General features: G+C 38.3%; 1 protein-coding gene across 1 annotated transcript in view; it reads right to left on the bottom strand.

Annotated features, from left to right (window-relative positions):
• The window catches only part of aux (cyclin-G-associated kinase), a 487,932-nt gene that overhangs the window by 238,297 nt on the left and 227,698 nt on the right, over nt 1-21,937 (bottom strand). Inside the window, exon 12 of the mRNA XM_067136097.2 lies at nt 14,386-14,519. Within this exon, the coding sequence (XP_066992198.2) occupies nt 14,386-14,519 (134 nt within the window). The remainder of the gene's footprint in view (nt 1-14,385; nt 14,520-21,937) is intronic.

Here is a 21,937-nt window from a genome sequence, read left to right as displayed (position 1 = left end):
TAAACATGTATGTGAAAATTTTATTGAAATCCGTAAAACAGTACCAAAGTTGTGTTGATTTGAATAAAGCCTTGCACGAATATGAGAAAGTTTATATACTGCATTCAGAACTCCTCCTGCAACACAGAGACAACTGGGTATTTAAACCCACTGCACGGAGGGGTTAATAACTACATCAGTTTGAGTGGACTTCCTGAAAAATTTAGTATTCAAAATGGTAATTTACTCTAGATGTCTCTACACGATTTCCTAATGAACAGAGCTGGTCAAATACATTTCCATATATAGTTACTTTATATAAGAATATTTTGGGAGAAATTTGGACATTTTTTCTTTTCTTGATGCACATTATACAGCACAAACAGCTAAGAGATATGGCCGAATCCACCTTTCAGGATAGGTTAATAAAATAACTGTAATCAGAAACTTCTATCACTAAAGTACAGAGAAAACCCTCTTTTACACTCCCACTGGATTGGTTTCAGAAACAAAAGTATGCACACTACTTTAAGCTGAGCGGTGTCACCTAGTCACCTCACGATCATCACGTGTCTCAATGTCATGTAAACCTCCACATCGACATGCATCCAGTGAGATCACCTTTGATCAGTGCATGGAAAGTTATTCATATCGTTCGTACTCTGAAATATCATCTGTTTTGGAAGGTGAAAGTGATCTGTCGAGCAAAGTTATTTCCAGTATGGAGAAAAAAAAATCTTTTTCAATTAACCAAAAGGTAAATATTTTGGAGGAAGTGGATTAACTTACAGGAGCACGTGTTGTGCTTGCAAAGGAACTTGCTATCTCCGTATCCATAACCGAACACCATCATGAATAAGAGACACACAATCTAGAGAAGTGCTTCTGAGTGTGGTCCACACCTAAAGAAAAGAAAATATGTAAAATATTAAAAATATGATGAACTAGAAGAAATTGTCTATGAATAGTTTCCTTTGGCACAAGCAGCAAATGTTGCCTATCAGTGGTGTAATTCTCAGAGAAAAGGCTCTCAAAGTGGCAAACATGCTGGGGACTGAAGACTTCACAGTCTCAAATTGCTAAATTGACCAATTTAAAAGCCAGTACAATATTGTGTACAAAGTTATATCAAAGGACTCAAACTGTGTAAGTGAAGATACTGTTCTGACCTGGAAAGAGTCGAGGCTTCAGGAGTTACTGAAAGCTTAGAAATCACACAACATTTTGCGTGTGGATGAAATGGATCTGTTCTACAGCCTCCTGCAATTGGACTCTCGCTTACAGAAGGGAAACCTGTCATTGTGGCAGAGTAAACAGCAGCTCACAGTCCATGTAAACTGTGTCACTTTGTGACTGTAAAAAAGAAACCTTGATGCTTCAAGACACTGCCAACTACTCACGATGCCAATCAACAAGCAGGGCTCCCTACTGTCGGCAGCCCTTAAAATGATTTCTCCATGGTTCCCAATTTTCACACCAGGCTAATGCTCGGGCTGTACTTTAAGGCCACAGTCACTTCCTTCCCAATTCTAGTTCCTTCCTATCCCCATCATCACCATAAGACCTATCTAAGTTGCTGTGAATAAAGCAAATTGTAGAAATTTTTTTTTTTTTTTCATGGATGGTGTCCTCACGGTTTGAACAGCAGATATATGTCCTAATGCCCAGCTTATCCTCATAATTTGACACTGCAAAATGTGGAGTTTGTATTCTTTCCAGCCAACTTAAACAAGGAAAATACAACCCCCAGATTTGGTGAGCATCCATGTCCAAGAACTTCTACAGGAAAAAATTAGTTAGGAAAGCTCTGAGTGTAATGGAGGGAGGAAAAGAGCCATCAGTTTTGGATGCTGAAGGAGAAGAAGAAGAAGACAATGAAGCAAAAATACACGGTGAGAACGCCTCCATCCTGAGACTTCATTTGCAGACTTCATCACGGTTGATGAAAACACCATCAAATGCAGAACATGTCATCGAGGGCATCATCAAGGATGATATGCAGGATCTTCACAATGCTAATTCCAAAGATGGTCAAGTTAGTGACAGTGTTCCTTTGATAGATGCTTTCTCAGCTCTGGAAACAATGAGAAAGTTCCTCTCAATTTAGGATGGTGGTGATGCAACATTTGATCATTTTTACGAACTTGAAACATATGTTGAGCAAATACAAAAAATATGACAAAAGAAGTGTATACGATGTAAAATATATGTCTTCTTTTTGAAGGCATAAATGTGTGTGCTGATTGAGTGTGAATATGTGTGGTTCTTTTCAACTACTACTATCCCTCCTCCTCCTCCTCCAGATTATCTGTTCGATATCTGCAGACTTTTATTGTGAAATTTTAATCGACGATTCTTCTGCGTCTTTAGTAGTCCCTTGTGAATAAATTAATTTATGTGATCAATTTTACTGTGAAGATCGATTGTAATTTGTGTCTCTTTTGTATTTCCTTGTAGAATTTCTGCTGATTTTAATTGAGAAAACTTTATTTGATGACTGTTGTGCATATTCCATATTACCATATATATAAGTCAAACATATTTAGGATAACCTCTTTGCTCAGGTATTCAGTGTTTGTAGCCATCATTTTTCCAATTTGTGTTATTTTCAGTATTAATGATGTTAGTTCTGGGTTTTATTTTCACATTTTCCATTTAGGTAAGACTAATTTGGTTCAGTACAAAATTTCTGTAATTTTTATTTGTTATTCTTATTTGTATGATGCTTGATAAAACAAGAAACTATTCTTAACAGTATTTATTATTTTTGAAAGAACTAGCCCTCTGCTGAACAGTTGCCTTCAAAAGTGCGAAGTTATTGATTCCAGGTTATTTTCAGATAACTGTAGGTGAGAAACCCTTTTCCCTTGATTACCTTAGTGGCTGAGATTTTCCCACAATAATGTTGCCTCAAAATTCAACCTTTTTCTCTTTGTACAGAATATAAAACTGCACACACAGTAGTTTTCTTTAACCTGTGTAGTCCTATGAATTACTTTCAGGTTATTTTTTTAAATACTATAAACATTTAGCCTAAAAATAAAAGGAAATTTAGTTGGATATGGAACAGTACCTCTATGGTTTCATGAAGAAAACTACACACCTTTTCTAAAGTAGTTTTATAAACATATAATATGGAAGTGTTATGGGATTAATTTGATACATTGTTTAATTACCTGTTTCCAAACAATCAAAGGTATTTAGAAGGAATTCATGTACGTATGTATGTCCAACCCTTGTCCCGTTTCTCTACAGCAGAGTTGCTCAGCTGGACTCCCAGTGCAGCCGGGCTGGCCTGACATAAATGCTGGCAGCTTGTGTACCAGGCATTCGTCACAACAAAGCGAGAGAACGAACACACTTAGCAGGAAAGTGGAGCAGTGACGTTTGATTGCGATTATGAAGCTCTCCTCCACTACTCAGCGAAATGTTGATAGGGGTACAGTATTTAATAGAAAACACTATCATCGCAAGAAAACCAACCTTTTCAAGATATTCAGATTTGATTTGTACTGCACTTGATATAAACAGCCAGTTTTATTTTCTTATATTTGTACATTCAAAGAAAACTGACACGTTATAATTTTTGTGCTACAATCTACAAAGGAACAGGGTTAAAATGTACAAGCTACAATTTACAATCCTTGGGTGGGAATGACACTATTTCCATTTTAAAAGTAATATATTTATGTAATTCAACAAGTTTACTGCTCGATTTTGTATGGTGTTGTAATGTTGTGCGACTTTCCCCATTCACTGAATTTCTAAAAATAGTAGAGTGAAACCTTGGAATGCGAGTAACTTAGTCTATGAGTGTTTTGCAAGATGAGCAAACATTTAAAATAAATCATAACTTGATAAGCGAGTGAGGTTTCGCAATACGTTTTCCCCCTCCCCTGTTCGTTTGTTGAATGGATGAACGTGGTCTTTGGTCCTGTAGTGAAGAAATTCAGTACAGCCTAAGCCACTGACGAGTGCAGACTTATTGAGTAGAGGGTCCCTGGAGTGGGAGAAGGGAGTGCAGGTGCTGAGTGCAGGAAGGTACTGAGGAATTTACCAACAATGATTGGTGTGGAACAATACAGGGCGATTATAGGAGGATGGCAAGGAAGAAAGAAGTGAAATCAGGAGGGTGTAAAATGGAAATGGAAATTAAAGGAGAATTAATGTTATCAGTGGCAGTGATTATAATATTGCTATGGATTGGGGAGGGGGGGGGGGGGGGGTCGAGCTGAACCCAGCTCCGACATCTAGTGGAAATATGAGCTGGAAAGACATGGAAGCAATCAGAAGAGTTGTAAAAGAGGTGGTTGTAGAAGTCTGCCCCTTTGAGCAACTCCAAAATATGATTCAAGAACAAACGAGGGAGTTTGAAAAAATGAAGGGATGGTTTTGAGAAAGAGCAGATGACACAACATCACAAGTGAGGAAAAATGCCAAAGAAGTTGCAGCACTAAGGGAGAAAATTGGACGATTAGAAGAGGAGACACTGAAACTGAAAGCAGAAGTGGAAGCAAACACTTTAAATCGCAAGAAGTGCCTATTTATATATGGTGTGCCTGAGGAGATGAGAGAGGACAAAGTGCTTACAACCTATAAAGTAGTGGACTTAATTCAGGGGAAAATGAAATTTAGTGAAGTGGACATAGACGATGTGCAGAGAGTGGGAAAAATTAGAGGCAACAGGCCTATCAAAGTACAACTGTTTTCTACGCTGATGGCTGATATTGTGGTTGGCAATGCGGGTAACATGCAGAAGGAAAAAATATGGATCAAGAGGGACGTGGGAATGGAGGTGATCAGGAATGAAAAAATACTTAGAAAACACATGATACGAGCTAGACATCAAGGGCTGAGAGCAACTATCAGAGCACAAGAACTAGTGGTGTCAAGCAGCAACTGGAGTAGAATCTGGTCTGTGAATAGATTGATGGACCTAGAAATGAAGATAAAACAAGACGAAGAAACAGAGAGAACTGTAGCGATTAGTGGGGAAGATAGGCAAGTGAAAGATAGTGATATGAGAGAAGAGGGTGAAGGTAGTAATGTTAATACCAAAAGAAACAATGTGCTGTGCGAAAAGAGACAGGGAGAGGTGCCAAGTGAAAATGGGATCATAAACACCGATAAGGAAGGAGCAGAGAATAATGGGGCGAGAGAAGGTAGGCCTACGGTCACAGACACAGTCACAGCTAGAGTCAAAGGAAGTCAGCAGGGAGTGGAAACAGTAAAGAAATGGCGGCTCAGAGGGAAAGGGAATGCTCGGAGGCAACCTGGAAGAGAGTAGAGCAGGGGTGGAATGAAGGGTGGAGCAGAAGTTTAAGAAGTAGAAGCCTAAGAGACATGTGGGAAACAGGAGGAAATGATGAGGGTACTGCTAAAAAAAAAAACCTAATAAAGTTAGCAAAAAGTAAGAGAATTGTTACAGAAGGCAGAGTGACAACAAAAGGAGTGAGCGTGGTATCTTTGTGAAATGGGCTAGGGTAATTTTATGTTATTTGTATGTGAATCTGTGTTTGGTATGATGAAGGAATAAGAGGCGGATGAGAAGTACAAGGAAATTTGGTAAAGTAATTGATGTGTTGTTTATTGGATTTAGGAGTGAAGTATGGTAATTGTATGTGAATCTGTGTGAAGTATGAATAGTGAATTGATGGAAATGGTGGTGAAGGTTGAGAAAGGTGAATATTTGGTGTATTGATGATGAAAGCTTAAAGGTAATTTGATAAGGAAATTTGGTAAAGTAATTAGTGTGTTGTTTATTGGATTTAGGAGTAAAGTAAGGCAATTTTATGTGAATATGTGTTTGGTATGAATAGTGATTTGAAGAATATGGTGGTATAAGGTTCAGAAAAGTGAATATTTGGTGTATTGATGATGAAAGCTTGAAGGCAATATGAAGGTTAAGAAAAGTGAATAATTGGTGTAATGATAGATGTATATGCTGGATGCTAATTGTGTGTGAACTGTGTTTAGTAAGAATAGTGAATTGATGAATAAGAAATGAGTGGCAGGTAGGAGCGTGGAGAGGTTGATATATGAATAAGAAGCGAATGGGAGGTATGAGATTGGAGAGAATGGAAGTTTGAAGGTAATATGGAAAAGTAATTAGTGGGTTATTTGAGACTGTTATTTGTTGGAGGTTTGTTTATGGTGGTATAAGGCTGAGAAAAGCAAATATTTGGTAAGAGGCGAATGGGAGGTATAAGAAAATTTGGTAAAGTAACTGGTGTGTTGTTTACTGGATTTAGGAATGAAGTATGGCAATTGTAGGTGAATATGTGTTTGGTATGAATAGTGAATTGATAAGTATGATGGTATAAGGTTAAGAAAAGTGAATATTTGGTGTATTGACGATGAAAGCTTGGAAATCTAAATAGTGCAGTGATGGTGAGATAGTAAAGTACAGCAGACTGAGTAAGAGTAATAATGTCATTATTTGGTATGTAGTAAGGTAATCTGGAGTTGATTCGGAGTGTTAAAGGTAAGTGAATGATTGTGGAGTTGGAGGGAGTTTTGGTAGATAATGAAGTATAAGTTGCAATTGGTATATAGTAAGATAATCTGGAAACAATCTGGAGTAGGAATAGGGTGGTATAAAGTTGAGGAAAGTGAAAAATTGGTGTAATGATAGATACATAAGTATGGTGCTATTTGTAAGTCTAAAGGTAATGTGGAAAAGTAATTAGTGTGTTATTTGATAGTGTTGTTTGTTTATTGGAAGTAGAGCTGGCAGAGTATGTAGTCAAAGAGGTCGAAGCGTTGGACTGCCTTCTCAATGCTCAATTGAGGGCAAGTTGGAACTCTAAATATTGCAATGGTTGTGAGGTAATAGAGGTAGTACAGTACAACAGATTGAGTAAGTGTAAGAATGTCATTAAGGAATTTAAATGATAGAGGTCTGCCCTGTGTAAACAGAAAAGTATGCGCACTCAGCAGTAAATGCGATCTTGCCTGGGTTTGCTAGGAGTGGAAGTGTGCTGCCAGACTAGCTGACTCGGGCAGACAATCTGGGACATGGTTAATGATGCGTAACCCCAGTGGGTGCGCAACATTGCCAAGTCAACTGGTATCAGCATCTGTCGTCCACTGTCATTTAATTTTGCTCCTATCAGTGGCGCATTTCATATCATTTTAGTTTGTATTTATTTTTGCCATAATAACAATTTAATTTTGCCGTTGTAAATATGTGTGCCGTTACTGCCGTAATGCAATGGCAATTGGATCTCTGGAAAGGAGTGTGCATGGCCATTTATCAACATTTGTGGTTTATATCATTTGAGTTTAAATCTGGCTGTAGGTTGTACAATGTTATTTTTCTCACTTATCTGATCAAAAGGGTATTGTTTACTGTAGATCTCGAGAAAAATAATAAACAAATAATAATAATAGTGAAGAAATACCTTTCAGAACGTAATCTGCCGCTCAAAGTCTTGCTGGCTATGGACAATGCTCCTGCTCATCCTCCAGGCCTTGAGGACGACTTACTGGAAGAATTCAAGTTCGTTAAGGTTAAGTTCCTTCCTCCTAACACTACTCCAGAGTATGGATCAGCAAGTCATTTCGAACTTCAAGAAGCTATACACCAAAGCACTATTTCAGCGATGCTTCGAAGTCACCGAAGGAACAAACCTTACCCTCCGAGAGTTTGGGAGAGATCATTTCCCCATCGTGAACTGCCTGAAGATCATTGATAAAGACTGGGATGGAGTCACCAAGAGAACTCTCACTTTCGCTTGGGGAAAGCTGTGAACTGACTATGTTCTTGGATGTGACTTTGAGGGGATTGTTGGTGACAATGAGCCGCCGATTATCAATGAAATTGTGTCCTTAGGAAAGACTATGTGGTTGGAAGTGAATGATGAGGACATTCAAGAGCTGGTAAAAGAACATAGCCAGGAATTGACCACCAACGAACTGACGGACCTGCATCGCGAACATTAGGAGGAGGTTACGGAGATCTCGTCCGAGGAAGAGGAGGAGGAAAAGTCAATGGAATCTCTCACTTCAACCGAGATTTGGGAGAAGTGCAAAATGTGGGAAACGGGGCAAAATTTTGTTAGAAAGCACCACCCGAATAAGACTGTAGCAGTGTAAGCGATGAATCAGTTCAATGACAATGCAATGCAAAATTTTCGTGAAATCCTCAAAAACAGGTAAAAGCAACAGTCATTGGATAGGTTCCTCGTTAAAATTGCACGAAAAGAAAACAATTCCAGTGAGCCAACAGATTGCAGTGATTCCGTTAATGAAATTTGTGCTACACAGTAACTCTTCTCATGTCATGTCTCGTCTCCCTCACACCAACAATGATTCTATTGTAAGGAAAAGTGCGCTTTAATTTGTTTCACGTTATATTTTGTTTTAGAAATGGTATGCAAATAAATATTTTTGTGTTGTGAATGAATCATCTGCGTTTCAATTGTTTCTTATGGGAAAACTTGCTTTGATATACGTGCGCTTTGGATTACAAGCATGTTGCTCGCAATCCAAGGTTCCACTGTATTTAAAACTTAATAGGCATCCAATGATGATAGCTAGTCTCTAAACGCCGAGGGAGTTTCATCACGAAGGAGGACAGAGATATTTACCATCCAAGGTTAAAATATAACAACACTGTAAATTTATCCACCAGATAGATGTACAGTATGCCTTCAAATAAATAACGTAACTGATTTTATTCTCTGTAAAGGTAATTGGATTGTTGGCAAGTTTATCAGATAATTTAAACCCAAACCACCACAAAAAATGTTTTTAAAGCACTTCTTAAAATGTAATGATGAAAATTGTAATTCATTACGTACATTACAAAATCATTAATTTACTGTATCCGGTCAAAATACATAAACTGCAATGAACATAAGTAACTTATTTCTTACAACATAAATTGAAAATAACATTGATTCTGCCCTCTTTCTTTCATCATTTTCTGCCTCCATTTCAAACTCTGGTATCGCTGCAGTGATTGCGAATGACAGGAAGAATTTAGTCCAAACTTCATGGCTTCTGACGTAACCACAAAGTCACTGTGGTTGAATAGCACACGCTCATTGCCTGCCTACCCGCCTACTTACAGTGCTGTGCGCCCGCGAGATGGAATGCCCAGCATGAGCACCTCCGCTCTACGGGGTCAGGTGAAATGCAATGAATCCTCATAGCGAGATTTAATGACCAGATGTCCTTCCTGAAGTCAATCTCATCAGAGGAGTTAATGAGATGAAATGAATGACATAAGCATGATGGTAGGAAAGTAGAAGGTGAAACCTGGTGCCAACACATAGCCTATTCTTTTTGAAAAGCACCAAGGGGTCTACTCAAGGTTTAACGTGGTCATCCTACAGACGAATCACCATCAACAATGGCATATGCCCTCCCTACAAATGAACAGTCCAGAGATTTGGAATTGAATCCAGTCTTTTGGCATGCAACCTATTGATTAGAAATCGTATACATCACCTCTCTTACCCTGCCACTCTTCTCTTCGCCACTGCTATCCTTTTCGTGACTTTTGATATGCTCCGATTATCACTTGTGATCAGGGTTCCTAGGTAACAAAACGGTTTCAATTGTTCAATTTCATCAGGGCAAATTTTGAAGTGTGTTATAGGTGTTTTCTTGTATTTACATATTGTCATGGTTCTTGTTTTCCTAGTGTTAATTTTGAGGTTCCATTTGCCTAAAGTTTCTGCTAATATGTTGATCATTCTCAGCATACTTTTGCCTGTATCTGCTAGTATGGCAATATCATCAGCAAATCTTATAGAGTGTACTTGTTTACCATTAATTTTGATCCCAGCTGTTTTCTCCTTCATGACTGCGATGGCTTCTTCAATGAACATATTGAAGAGATCAGGAGAGAGTGGATATCCTTGCCTAACTCCTCTTCTTATTTTGGCATTTTTCTTTGTCCCATTGATATCTAAATCACTGTTCTACATTCTGTATAAATTTAGTACGGGGTGTCTATCCTTCCAATCAATTCCTGTTTTTTTTCATGGTAAGGAAAAGTTGTTCCCAGTCTACTCAATCAAAAGCTTTCGGTAAGTCGATGAAGGTCATGTGTACTTTCCTATTCTTCTCAAGTCTTCTCTCCAGAATTAAACGTAGCACCAGAATTGCTTCCCTAGAAACCCTCCCTGATCGAAATCCAAACTGGTCATTATCGATATAGTGTTCTAACTTCCCTTTATTTCCATTCTTGATGATGTTGAGCAGTAATTTTGAAGCATGAAACAGGAGAGTAATAGTTTGATAATCTGAACAGTCCGTGGCATTCCTCTTTTTTGGTATTGCAACAGTTCTGTAGCTGGTTGTATTACTTTGTTTCCTTGGTAGAGGTCTTCAATGTATTCTCTCCAACGTTCACAGATTTCTTTGGTTGATCAGGAGGTTTCCCATTTTATCTTTGGCTAAGGAGCTTCTGGTTTTTGGTTTGTGTTGTAGGGTTCTGCTATTGAAATATGCCTTTTCCAACTGTCCTCTGATCATGTCCTTTTCTATAATCTTGCTTGTCTCCTTCATCCAGTTCTCCTTTGCTTCGCAACACTTTCTTGTGATCTGATTTCTTATTTCTATGTACCTTCCTTTATTCCCTACTCTCCTCTCCTTATTCTTTTCATGAATAAGGTTTATGATTTCGTAAGTCATCCATGGCTTCCTTTGCTTAACTGTCTTCTTCCCAACACTTCTTCAACAGCCTCAGTTATACCATTCCTTATTTCTTCCCATTTTGCACTGTCATGAAGAGCATCTGCTAACTGATTATTTTTAATTTTGTATGCCTTCTGTATGCCAGTGTTCTTTAAATTTTGAGTGTTCCATCTGTGCTGGATCAATTTCATATTCTTCCTTAGCTTAATGTCACACTTGGCTATTACAAGATTGTGGTCACTGTTCACATCAGGTCCTGGATAGCTGTGACTGGATTAAAACTGGTTTTAATAATAATAATGTTATTTGTTTTACGTCCCACTAACTACTTTTTAAGGTCTTCGGAGACGCCGAGGTGCCGGAATTTAGTCCTGCAGGAGTTCTTTTACGTGCCAGTAAATCTACCGACACGGGGCTGTCGTATTTGAGCACCTTCAAATACCACCGGACTGAGCCAGGATCGAACCTGCCAAGTTGGGGTTAGAAGGCCAGCGCCTTAACCGTCTGAGCCACTCAGTCCGGCAAAACTGGTTTTGATATCGTTGTCTGACTAATATATAACACTATACAACAGGGAAAAAACTTTTTTCACAAAAGTAGGTGTACTTTATGTATTTCTGCCTCTTGAATTAAAAAATGACACTGAAAATATTGTATCACCCACAGTTTTGGCACAAAATTTATACTTTGTTAATAATGATATCACATGTTGAAGTAGTACATATATATGGCACACGGATCATGCTGAACTAGAATACAAGTTTAAACCAACAACATATTGAAATATGCACACAGTGAACAGATGCATACAGAGAATGTGGTAAAGACATGCGCTAACGTAATTCATTCCGTGCTTTCTTAGTAGTCATGGCGTGGCCCCTGCTTTTCCTCTTATGGGGCATTTCTATGTGCTCACGGTGAAGCATCCAGCAGTAGTCGCGCATCATCCGAACATCCCAAGTTCCCTGGTATTGTTGTTCCATGTCCTTTATATCCCGATGGAACCTTTCACCCTGTTCCTCACTTATAGCACCCAGGTCTGGAGGGAAAAAGTCAAGGTGAGAATGTAAAAAACTCATTGAGCACCCCAGCATTTTCAACTTCGTCAGCATGTTCTCCACTATGTCGACAAACTCTGGGCTGTGATTGTTTCCCAGGAAGTTCTGAACCGCACACTTAAAGGCAGTCCAGGCTTCTCGCTCCACAGCATTCATTGAATTAAGGAAATCTTCATCTAGCATTACTTTCCAAATATCGGGACCACTGAACACACCCTCCTTCAGCTTAGCATCTGACAGATTGGGGAACTTGTTACATAGATATTTGAAACAGTTGCCACACCTAGGTAATGCTTTGACAAACTGCTTCATTATGCCCAGTTTGAGGTGCAGAGGTGGCAAGAGTATTCTGTCTGTTTCCACTAGAGGGTCACACTTGATATTTTTGTCCCGCCCTGGAACCAATTCCAACCTTCGGGGCCACTGCTTTTGCTCCCAATGTTTGTCATGAGTACGACTGTCCCATTCACAGATGAAACAAGGAAACTTGGTATATCCGGTCTGTTGTCCTAGAAGCATACCCAACACTTTCAAATCGCCACACACCATCCAATCATGATTCTCATAATGAATGGTAGCAAGAAGCACCTTCATGTTGTCGTATGTTTCCTTCAGGTGCACAGAATGGCCGACAGGTATTGAGGCATGCACGTTACCATTGTGCAGCAGAACTGCCTTCAGGCTTCTTTTAGATGAATCAATGAACAGTCTCCAGTCACCGGGTGCATACGGAATGTTGAGTTGACCCATCAAACCTTCTACATCACTACGGACGTTCCGAGTGCTAAGAAATGTCTTTCACACAGTCTTGACCCTAGGAGCTCTGCTTTATCCTTTGACAGTCCCAGATCACGGACTAAATCATTTAGAGCTGGCCGAGTGAACAGAAGAGGGGCCTCAACTGTGCCTACTTCAAAGTCAGTATCATCCGTGTCCTGCACAGCATCCATGTCATCACTGTCATCCGTATCTAATATCTGCAGAGGCTGTGGTATAGGTAAATCCGGGCCATGTGGAATAGGACGAATAGCTGAGCAAATATTGTTCAGATACTCAATAGTCTTCTTGTTTTTCTTGTTGAAACTAGTACCTTACAAGAGCAGAAGTAGCAGTTGTCGATATGATCCTGTTGCTCTTGCCAGACCATAGGGATGCCAAATCGTAATGACTTCTTCTTTCCTGCCACCCACCGTCGTAAATCTTCTACACATACAATGCACACGACCTGTGGAGCCCATGGTTTATTGATGTCGCCAAGTTTCACTCTGAAATAGGCATGGTAGAGCTTTTTCACTAAAGCAGTAATGTTTCTTCGGTCCTTTTTCACCACAAGTTCACCACATATATAACAAAAACTGTTAGGAGAATTTACACAACCTCGGGTATACATTCTGCACTAAGACTAACACGTACTTCCTTCCTCAAACACAACACAGTGACGGAAAGGCAGCGTCATTTGCAACGTGACAGTTCGCTACGTGCCACTAGGAGCGCAAGTGTTGAACAGTTGAAAGCGATGTACCGCTTCTGAGCTTCATATGGTACAGAGCTCGAGCTGCAGTCGCTTAAGTGCAGCCAGTATCCAGTATTCGGGAGATAGTAGGTTCGAACCCCACTGTCGGCAGCCCTGAAAATGGTTTTCCGTGGTTTTCCATTTTCACACCAGGAAAATGCTGGGGCTGTACCTTAATTAAGGCCACGGCCGCTTCCTTCCCATTCCTAGCCCTTCCCTGCCCCATCGTCCCCATAAGACCTATCTGTATCGGTGCGACGTAAAGCAACTAGCAAATAGCTTCATATGGTGTCTTCATGTCTATTATGATAAACACTAAAACCCCATATGAAGCGAAGAATATCAATCAGAATATACCATTAATACCATTAAATTGTATTACCATTAATTACAAATTTATGCGATTGTGCAAAAAACTGTGGGTGATATGATGTTTTCAGTATCATTTTCGAATTCAGTAGGTTGAGATACATAAAGAATGCCTATATTTTCGAAAAAAGTTTTTGTGACCTTAAAACTTGTTGCATAGTGTAATCAATCTGATATCGTGCATTATCTCCAGGTGCTTTCCATATGCATCTTCTTCGGACAGGTACTTCAAAGAATGTGTTTGTTATAACCATGTCATGTTGTTCACAAAATTCTAAAAGTCTCTGACCTCTTTTGTTTATGTTCCCTAGTCCAAATTTACCAGCATATTATGTGAACCAACAGAGGCAATGAAATCGGCCGTTATGACCACACTATCTTTATTTCCTACGAGTTCCAACAAGCTTTCAATTTGCTCATAGATTACCTCTATCTCTTCGTTGGAACTGTTTAATATTGGGCATTATACCTGAATGATCACTAGATCAACTGGAATGGCTTTCACTTGTACTAAGCCACAGGACATATATTTTTACATAGATTTCAAATCACAGGGGCATGACTTTCCTTGAAAAAGTTTCACTTGCATAGACTAGGATCTCAATCACAGCTACCCTGGCAAGAAGTACTGGCAGAATCAAATATGCCATGCCTAATGAACATGAAGAACAATAAAATCAAACTGGAAACGTGTTGTTCTTACACTCATGACCTTAAATAATTTATTAAAGATTTCTAAATAGGTTTCCTTTAACTAAACATATACCATTATTCCCAAACCTCAAAAATAACACCAGAAATATGGACAATACTTACCTCAGTTCTGAAGGCTGTAAACCAGGAGGCATTCGTTTTACAGCAAACATCTGTGCTGCATCCTCTGGCTTTTGAAAAAGGTTAATGAACATGAGGAAAGCACACACTAATGTAGCAGACACAGCCTTCCCATCCTGCAATGTAATATCATACAACAGTATAAATTCACTGGCACTTCAAGAGGAACAAAAAACCTAGAGAGTGGGGAAAAAGTCAATTTACTTTGTTTTAATGTATCAGTTTACTACCCCACAATCAGTTCCAAGAAGAATTACCTTAACCTGTAAGTAGCAGTGTACTGAAAGTTACATGCACTAAGGATGGAAAAGATCAGATGTGCCTTTATTTCTTTCATTTATTAAGAAAGTCAAGGAAGAGAGGGATCAATCAGATTAGAAATGATCTACATAGGCAAGGTCAGTATTTGCACCAGGTTATGGAAGAAGACACCTGCAGTACATGGATAGAAGTAAGTGGAGAGCGTTCATTCACTGCACCGGGGAACCTGAAGCTGGACGATGATGACGACGATAACATACACTGCCTATTCATTTGCATGTTGAAAATGATTAATTTCATATCCCTCTAACAATTTATATATCGATTGCCAGAGTTGAAGAGAAATGTAACCTTTTCTATGCAAGACCATTACTGATTGAACAGGAAGCTGTCCATCACAGTTCACTAATGAACTTTGCAAATTGTATACCAAGATGTCTTTTAGTGTGCTAAAAATCACATGCAATGAAAATCTTATCTCAATGGCATCAGTTTTTCTTTAGACATATCTCTCTTAAGATACATGAACACCTTCATTTGTAAAATAACATTTTTCAATTAAGTGAGCAAATTTTCACATACATTAAAAATAAGTACCTGGTATAAACTGTTCATTAGAATGCCCCTTGGATGGTAAGTTGATATTAGTAAAATGAACATACTTATTAATATGAACCTTGAATCCTAAATTAGTAGTATCTGTAAATTTTTGTTTTATGAGGTAAAAACCAGTGCTTTATACATCACAGGCAGAGCAAAACAATGAAGAAATTAAAAGTGTGACAAAATACAAATTTTTACTCATACATACATCATTATAGACTGTTATGCCTTTCAGCATTCAGACTGCAAGCCTCTGTGAATTTACTAATCACCACCTTTGTAACTAGTTGTGTGGCCTCATTTAGTTCTATATCTCATATCTTTAAATTGTTAGAAACTGAGTCTAACCATCATCATCTTGGTCTCCCTCTACTCCTCTTAACCTCCATAACAGAGTCCATTATTCTCCCAGGTAACCTATCCTCCTACATTCACCTCACATGACCCCACCACTGAAGCCGGTTTATGCATACAGCTTCATCGATTAAGTTCACTCCTAACTTAGTCTTTATTTTTTCATTCCAAGTACCTTCCTGCCATTGGTCCCACCTGCTTGCACCAGCAGTCATTCTCATACTTTTATGTCTCTTACTTGTAGCTTATGAATAAGATATTCTGAGTCCACCCAACTTTCACTCCCATAAAGTAAAGTTGGTCTGAAAATAGACCGATGTTAAGAAAGTTTTGTTGGGGAGCTGACTCCCTTCTTACAGAATACTGCTGATCGCAACTGCGAGCTCACTGCACCTTGATTCAATCTCACTTACTATACTGCCATGTTGGGTGAACACGCATCCTAAATACTTCAAATGATCTACCTGTTTCAGCTTTGTATCCCCATTCTGACATTCAATTCTCTTGGATTTCTAACTCCAAATGCAAATTTACATCATAATTTTCACTAACATTTATTAAGCACAATGTGTACTCCAGTTTCCCCCGTGTGCTGTACAAGTGTTTGAGATCTCTTCCTGTCTTCGTACATCTTCCGTTCCAGGTCATCTTACAATATGAGACATCTCTCAAATGATTTTACTGTCTTTATCCAGCGCTTCTGTGGCCTTGCCCTTTGTCTTCCTTGGACAATAACGTCAAAGTACTTTCTGGCAGGTCTTTTGCAGTTTATTCTCATAATGTGCCAATACCATTGAAGTGAAAGCTTCTTTATTAAGAGATGGATCAAGGTAAGTGTGGAACTCATGATGGTTATTGTGGGAGGGAGAAAACTGAGGGAAGAAGGAGACAAGAAAGATTCTGCATGTGTGGAATAGCCAAGCATATCCACTTCGATACATTCTACTTCAGTACACCTCTGAGTGATCGCTGTGCTGGCCTTGTTTGTTGACAAGCAAACGACCTAACCGTGCCTGGTAATTGTAGCTTTGTTTAAGTGATTAGTTTCTCGAGGAGATTAAGTGAAATTTGTTCATCCTGCTTTACTGATATTGATAAATGATTAATTTGTAGCTGGAAGAAATATACAGTAAAACCTCATTAATTTGAAGCTGTTGGGACGCAAAAATCGAACTTAGAACTACATGATTTCGAATTAACCGCCAACATGTAATTCGGAAATGCCAACCCTTGCAGTGTCACAATATATTCTAGGACCCTTTACTGAATGCAATTAACCTTGATTCACAGTTTAAAACTCTCAAATGCCATGAGAAAAAACTATTTCCAAAATGTATCCAACAAGGTGCTTTTACATTATTCAAATAATGCACTCGAATAAAACAATAGCAAACATAACCTCACGAAACGAAAAGGAAAAAAAAAAAATACATGATTCAAAGACGAGGCCACATTATGCTGGCTCCCCTGTGCAAATGCTTTATCTTTTGGATCACTGTACTATTCACATTTTTAGATGCCTTGTACTTGCATGGAAGGTGCCCGACGCCCTTAAAATATCGTGACTTTTTGAACTTTCCTATTACTGGGGAAGGAAGTATCTCGCTTCCGTGCACATAGCATCACAACATAGTACATTTCCCGGCTAGTAATTCTCTCTTTTAAAACTATAAGTCTGTTAGGCCTCAGCATTTAAAAAAATAAAACAAACAAACAAACAATGCAGTTTCATCGGCATTGACAATATTGATGGTGCGTACTGCGCACTGGTAGGGGTGTGATAAGTGTCATGCAATTATGATGAATTATTGAGGAATATATATTTCATTTTCAGATTAAAGAATATCTTACTGTACATACAGTAAGAGCAGGCCAGGCCGAGATGGTATGGTGAAACATGCACAGACTATTGTCTCCACTGAGATTAACAAACACAATGAACGGCAGAATTAGAATTCTCAGAAATTGTCACGAAGGGGGAAAGAGAAAGGCACGAGTTGTTGACAAGTTGCGGAAAGTTTTCATAGCCCCGGGCAGAATAGGTAGCGGCAACAGCGCAAAGAGCTGGGTGCAGATTTCTGAGAAGTGATGGCAGGGTATCTCCATGTACTAGCGGGAGTTGAACGCGGGGTTGGCACTGGAAGAAAAAAATATGAGCCTTCCCGGTCCCGTGGTTTATGTGGACCAATAGAAAATTAAATCGACCAGTCGCAGGTACGCCAACTTCGTATTGTAAGAAGCACTAGCAAGGCTAACTCCGCGGATTAAACTGATAGAAGGGAGTGAGTTATCAATTCAGAATAAGGTGGAATTTAGCAGCCTTACTATATTATAAAACTCATAAAAAGTTAATAATTGCGGGAGATTGCATGGTGTAATTCTAAAAAATCATAAACGCTATCCGATGATTGGCTGGAGGCAAAGGACGCCACAATAGAGCGCGAAATCCCGAGCCGGGATACGGCAGCTAAATTCGCAAATATATCCATTACCAGCGAACGATAATAGTTGAGAATTGGTATAGAGCCTTTGAGAACATAATTACATCATTGGATATCATATTTAAGCCACGGGCCGCAAATTGTCATATGAAGATATCGGGACTGCGCGTCCTAAGATAACCTCCCCTGAACTCGGAAGAGAGGGGATACAAGTATAAATATGAGGTCGTGGACAAGGACTGACAAGTACATTTGACAAAGCGTTCGAGCGGATACCACACCTGGGGTGCGTGACAACTTCTGATATTTTGTTCGAGCCGTGATTACGCCAGGGGTGCGTGTGTGTACTTACTCGTGGAGTAGGGTTCGAAGTATTATATTGTTACATAGTACAGTGATTCATGACGTGATGTAGCTCATATTACAGTCTTGAGCAGTATACTAGTATGAAGTGTTTCAAATAGACAGGACTCAGTAAAGCATAACTTACGGAGTGTGAGATTCTACCAACAGATTAGGAAGTGCGTTACGTGAGAACGGTCATGAGTGTTTATGTCACCTAGTAAACAGTCGATTCTAAACTGATACCTGGTCAGCTACACGAACGTGAGACGGGAAATTCAAGTGCGCGCACGGGCCGTTGTAAAGGGGATCCCGAGGTATCCCATGTTCCTAGTGTCCGGGAAAGGAATGAAGAATGTATATCTACATTAAGTGGGCTAGATACAAGGCCGAGTGTGTAAAATTTGTCAGTAGAATTTAAGGTGGAAATTATTCCAGAGTGCAACAGTTATTTTATTCGTTTTCATTCAAAATGTGTAAAGTTGAAAAGGGTCAAGGATTAATTCTTCAAGCTGGCATGAATACCGGTGGAATGCAGGGCTAAGACTGGACGGGGCCTGTGCTTCTCGTCCGGCTTACCAGACTACAAAAAAGAGATGAGTAACCTTTTCAAATATTTGTAGATTGCTATCGTTAGGGGGAGAAAATCATATTATTTTATCATGGTAACTTGATTGTGAAACGAGCCGTTTCCGGCTCGTATAAATTCAAAGACAGATAGACAAAGGGACAAATTAATATGTACATAATTAGATCAAGCACTCATCATAAATTTGCTTGAGTTGTTTGGTATGATATGGAGCACGTTTCACGTAAAGATAATGTTAATATTCATTTAGAAGTGCTTCCAAAGTGTTTTTCCATTATCGGATGTTTTATAGATATTAAAGCATGTTGTTAAGATAATCCAGAGGTAGGGTTGCCAAGTGATTTAAATTATTGTGGGACGGAATGAAGTCCATTGATTTGTTCGTAAATATCGGGAAGTTCGCCAGTGGACAAATTAATAATAATCTGTACAAGTGTCAAAGTAGTTACATTAATATGGGGTAATGTGTAAAGGCGTGTTTAATAATAATCTTTGAGAATAAAGGCACGGGCCTAGTTGGATAGAATGATTGCAAATCAAAGTAATTTAAATGTAGAGATATTATGTGGCATGAATATTTAATTTGGGCCGCTTCCTTCCAACTCCTAGGCCTTTCCTATCCCATCGTCGCCATAAGACCTATCTGTGTCGGTGCGACGTAAAGCCCCTAGCAAAAAAAAAAAAAAAGAATCCGATTTCAACACTAATTGTTGATTTAACGTTTTTGGACTCCATAATTATCATAAATAAATTTGGTAGAAACGAGATAGGCATGTTTGATAATATGGTCACGCTATGTTTGAGGCCTAGAATGATTTGAGCCAAAGGTTGAGATTTGGAGTTTTGTGGGACAGAAATCCGGCCCAAAATGAAAGTGAATTGTACTGATGTTGATGAAGAAATAGATGGATCTTAAGGCCTACATAGAGGTTATAATTTCTATACCGGTGATATGAGTGGCAGAAGAGAGTCCACACTCCGAGGGTTAATTAATGAAAATGTTTTGAAGAGTTCCGATGGATAAATGGACTTCAAAATGGAAAAGGAAGGAATAATTTAACACTTGCAGAGATTGGAGGTATTTGCCCAACTGCGAGGTGTTACGGGATTTGAGAATTGTCTTAGGAGCATATGGTCTCCATGAATTAACGACAGTACGAAAATAAGGATGCGGGTTCGAACACTATTATGTCCCAACCGATGTGAATTCGGATCTTGGTGATTTCTGTTTGGGAGAGAACGTATGTGACTAAATTATAAAGATGGGGAATAAAAATAAAGATTCTCGTGCTCATAAGAATATTAATAATAATAATATTCCAAGTAAATCGTGTCTGGATTGATTAGTGCCAAAATAAATCGGAATTGTAAAAGGGGTTATGCGTTAAACATATTAAGAGTGGACTACCGTGTAACAAGCGAAATTAATTTTTAAATTAATAATAATAATAATAATAATAATAATAATAATAATAATAATAATAATAATAATATTATTTGAAGAAGAATTAAAAAAAAAATATTTATGAACACAATAATGATGTTGGGAGTTGAAATGAAAAAATTTGAGATTTTTAACTAATAATAATAATAATAATAATAATAATAATAATAATAAATATCTGAAGAAGAAGAATTTTTTTAATATTTTGGACATAATAATGATGTTGGGAGTTGATATGAAAAATTTGAGATTTTTAACTAATAATAATAATAATAATAATAATAATAATAATAATAATAATAATAATAATAATGAGAATATTTGAAGAAGGAGAAGAAGAATAAAAAAGGAAGCTACTTTTTTATTTTTATTTTTTTGATGAGAATAATAAGAGTGAAAAGTTGAAGTATTATAGCGAGGATGATTACGGGTTACGATAATCACGATTTCCACTATTAATAATAATGTTGATAATAATAATAATAATAATAATAATAATAATAATAATAATATTTTTTATTTTATTTTATTATTTCGGATGCTGATGATGAATGATACTAGGGAAGTCAGCTGGCGAATTAACGTAATAATGTCAAGTGTTGTGAATAATAAGTTAATAGTTGTAAAATGAAGGCAAATACCTACATCTGGACAATTAGGTTAGAGTCCCTTTTGTCGTTTCCTTCAACTAACGATTAGCATATCTTGGTTAGGAACCCGGGGAGAGTGTAGTTTCCCGGGTTGGTCTCATCTCAATCAAAGTGGAGGCGATAACATAGTTCATGTGATCGCGCCCACTTAGCCAACAGGTAATTGGTCCACGACCAAATATGGTCATGGTGTTAACGAAGGTAAATCTGATACCTTCAGATATCAACGGTTCCACCACCCAAATGGAAGGGTGGTCAAAAGTGATAAATATTATGTAATCATTTTTCAGGAATAATTTGCCAAATTATCGGCAAATCAAGGGTCAACAGATTTTGATTGTGTGTAAAAATTATTTTGTTTACTTAAATAAAATGCTCCTTTAGCATTTGCAAGGAAACAGTTCCAGGTTCTTGTTCTTGTAGAATAGTAAACCCTTGGTGACCGTTTAAATATCCGTCCCCATTCCTAGGACGGAGCCTTCATAAGTTTCCTTTGATCTGAATATATATATATATATATATATATAATTTGTGTGTTTTATGATGAGCCTTAAAGTTAAAGATTAGAGTGTCCCGTTCAACCCTGTAGTACTGATTGGATGGCGCCCTTACATTTAGTTTGAGATCTTATATCTCAAAATATAATTTTTTTTGTTTATTAGTTGCGATAGATTCGGACCGTAACACTCCCTGAGATAAATGCTGGTTGGGACTCAGGCTTTGAGCGGGTACAGTACGAATTGATTGTATCTTCTTCTTCTGGTTCCTATCCGTTACGGATGTTGGCAACCATCTTGGCTGTGCTCATCCCATCACTTGCGGCTCGAAAAAGCTCTGTAGATGTTTTTGA

The sequence above is a fragment of the Anabrus simplex genome, chromosome 1 (genome assembly GCF_040414725.1).
Source record: "Anabrus simplex isolate iqAnaSimp1 chromosome 1, ASM4041472v1, whole genome shotgun sequence".
In the NCBI taxonomy this organism is placed as follows: Eukaryota; Metazoa; Arthropoda; class Insecta; order Orthoptera; family Tettigoniidae; genus Anabrus; species Anabrus simplex.
The sequence above is the reverse complement of the archived record's forward strand: the minus strand, read 5'-3'. Positions and strand labels throughout refer to the sequence as shown.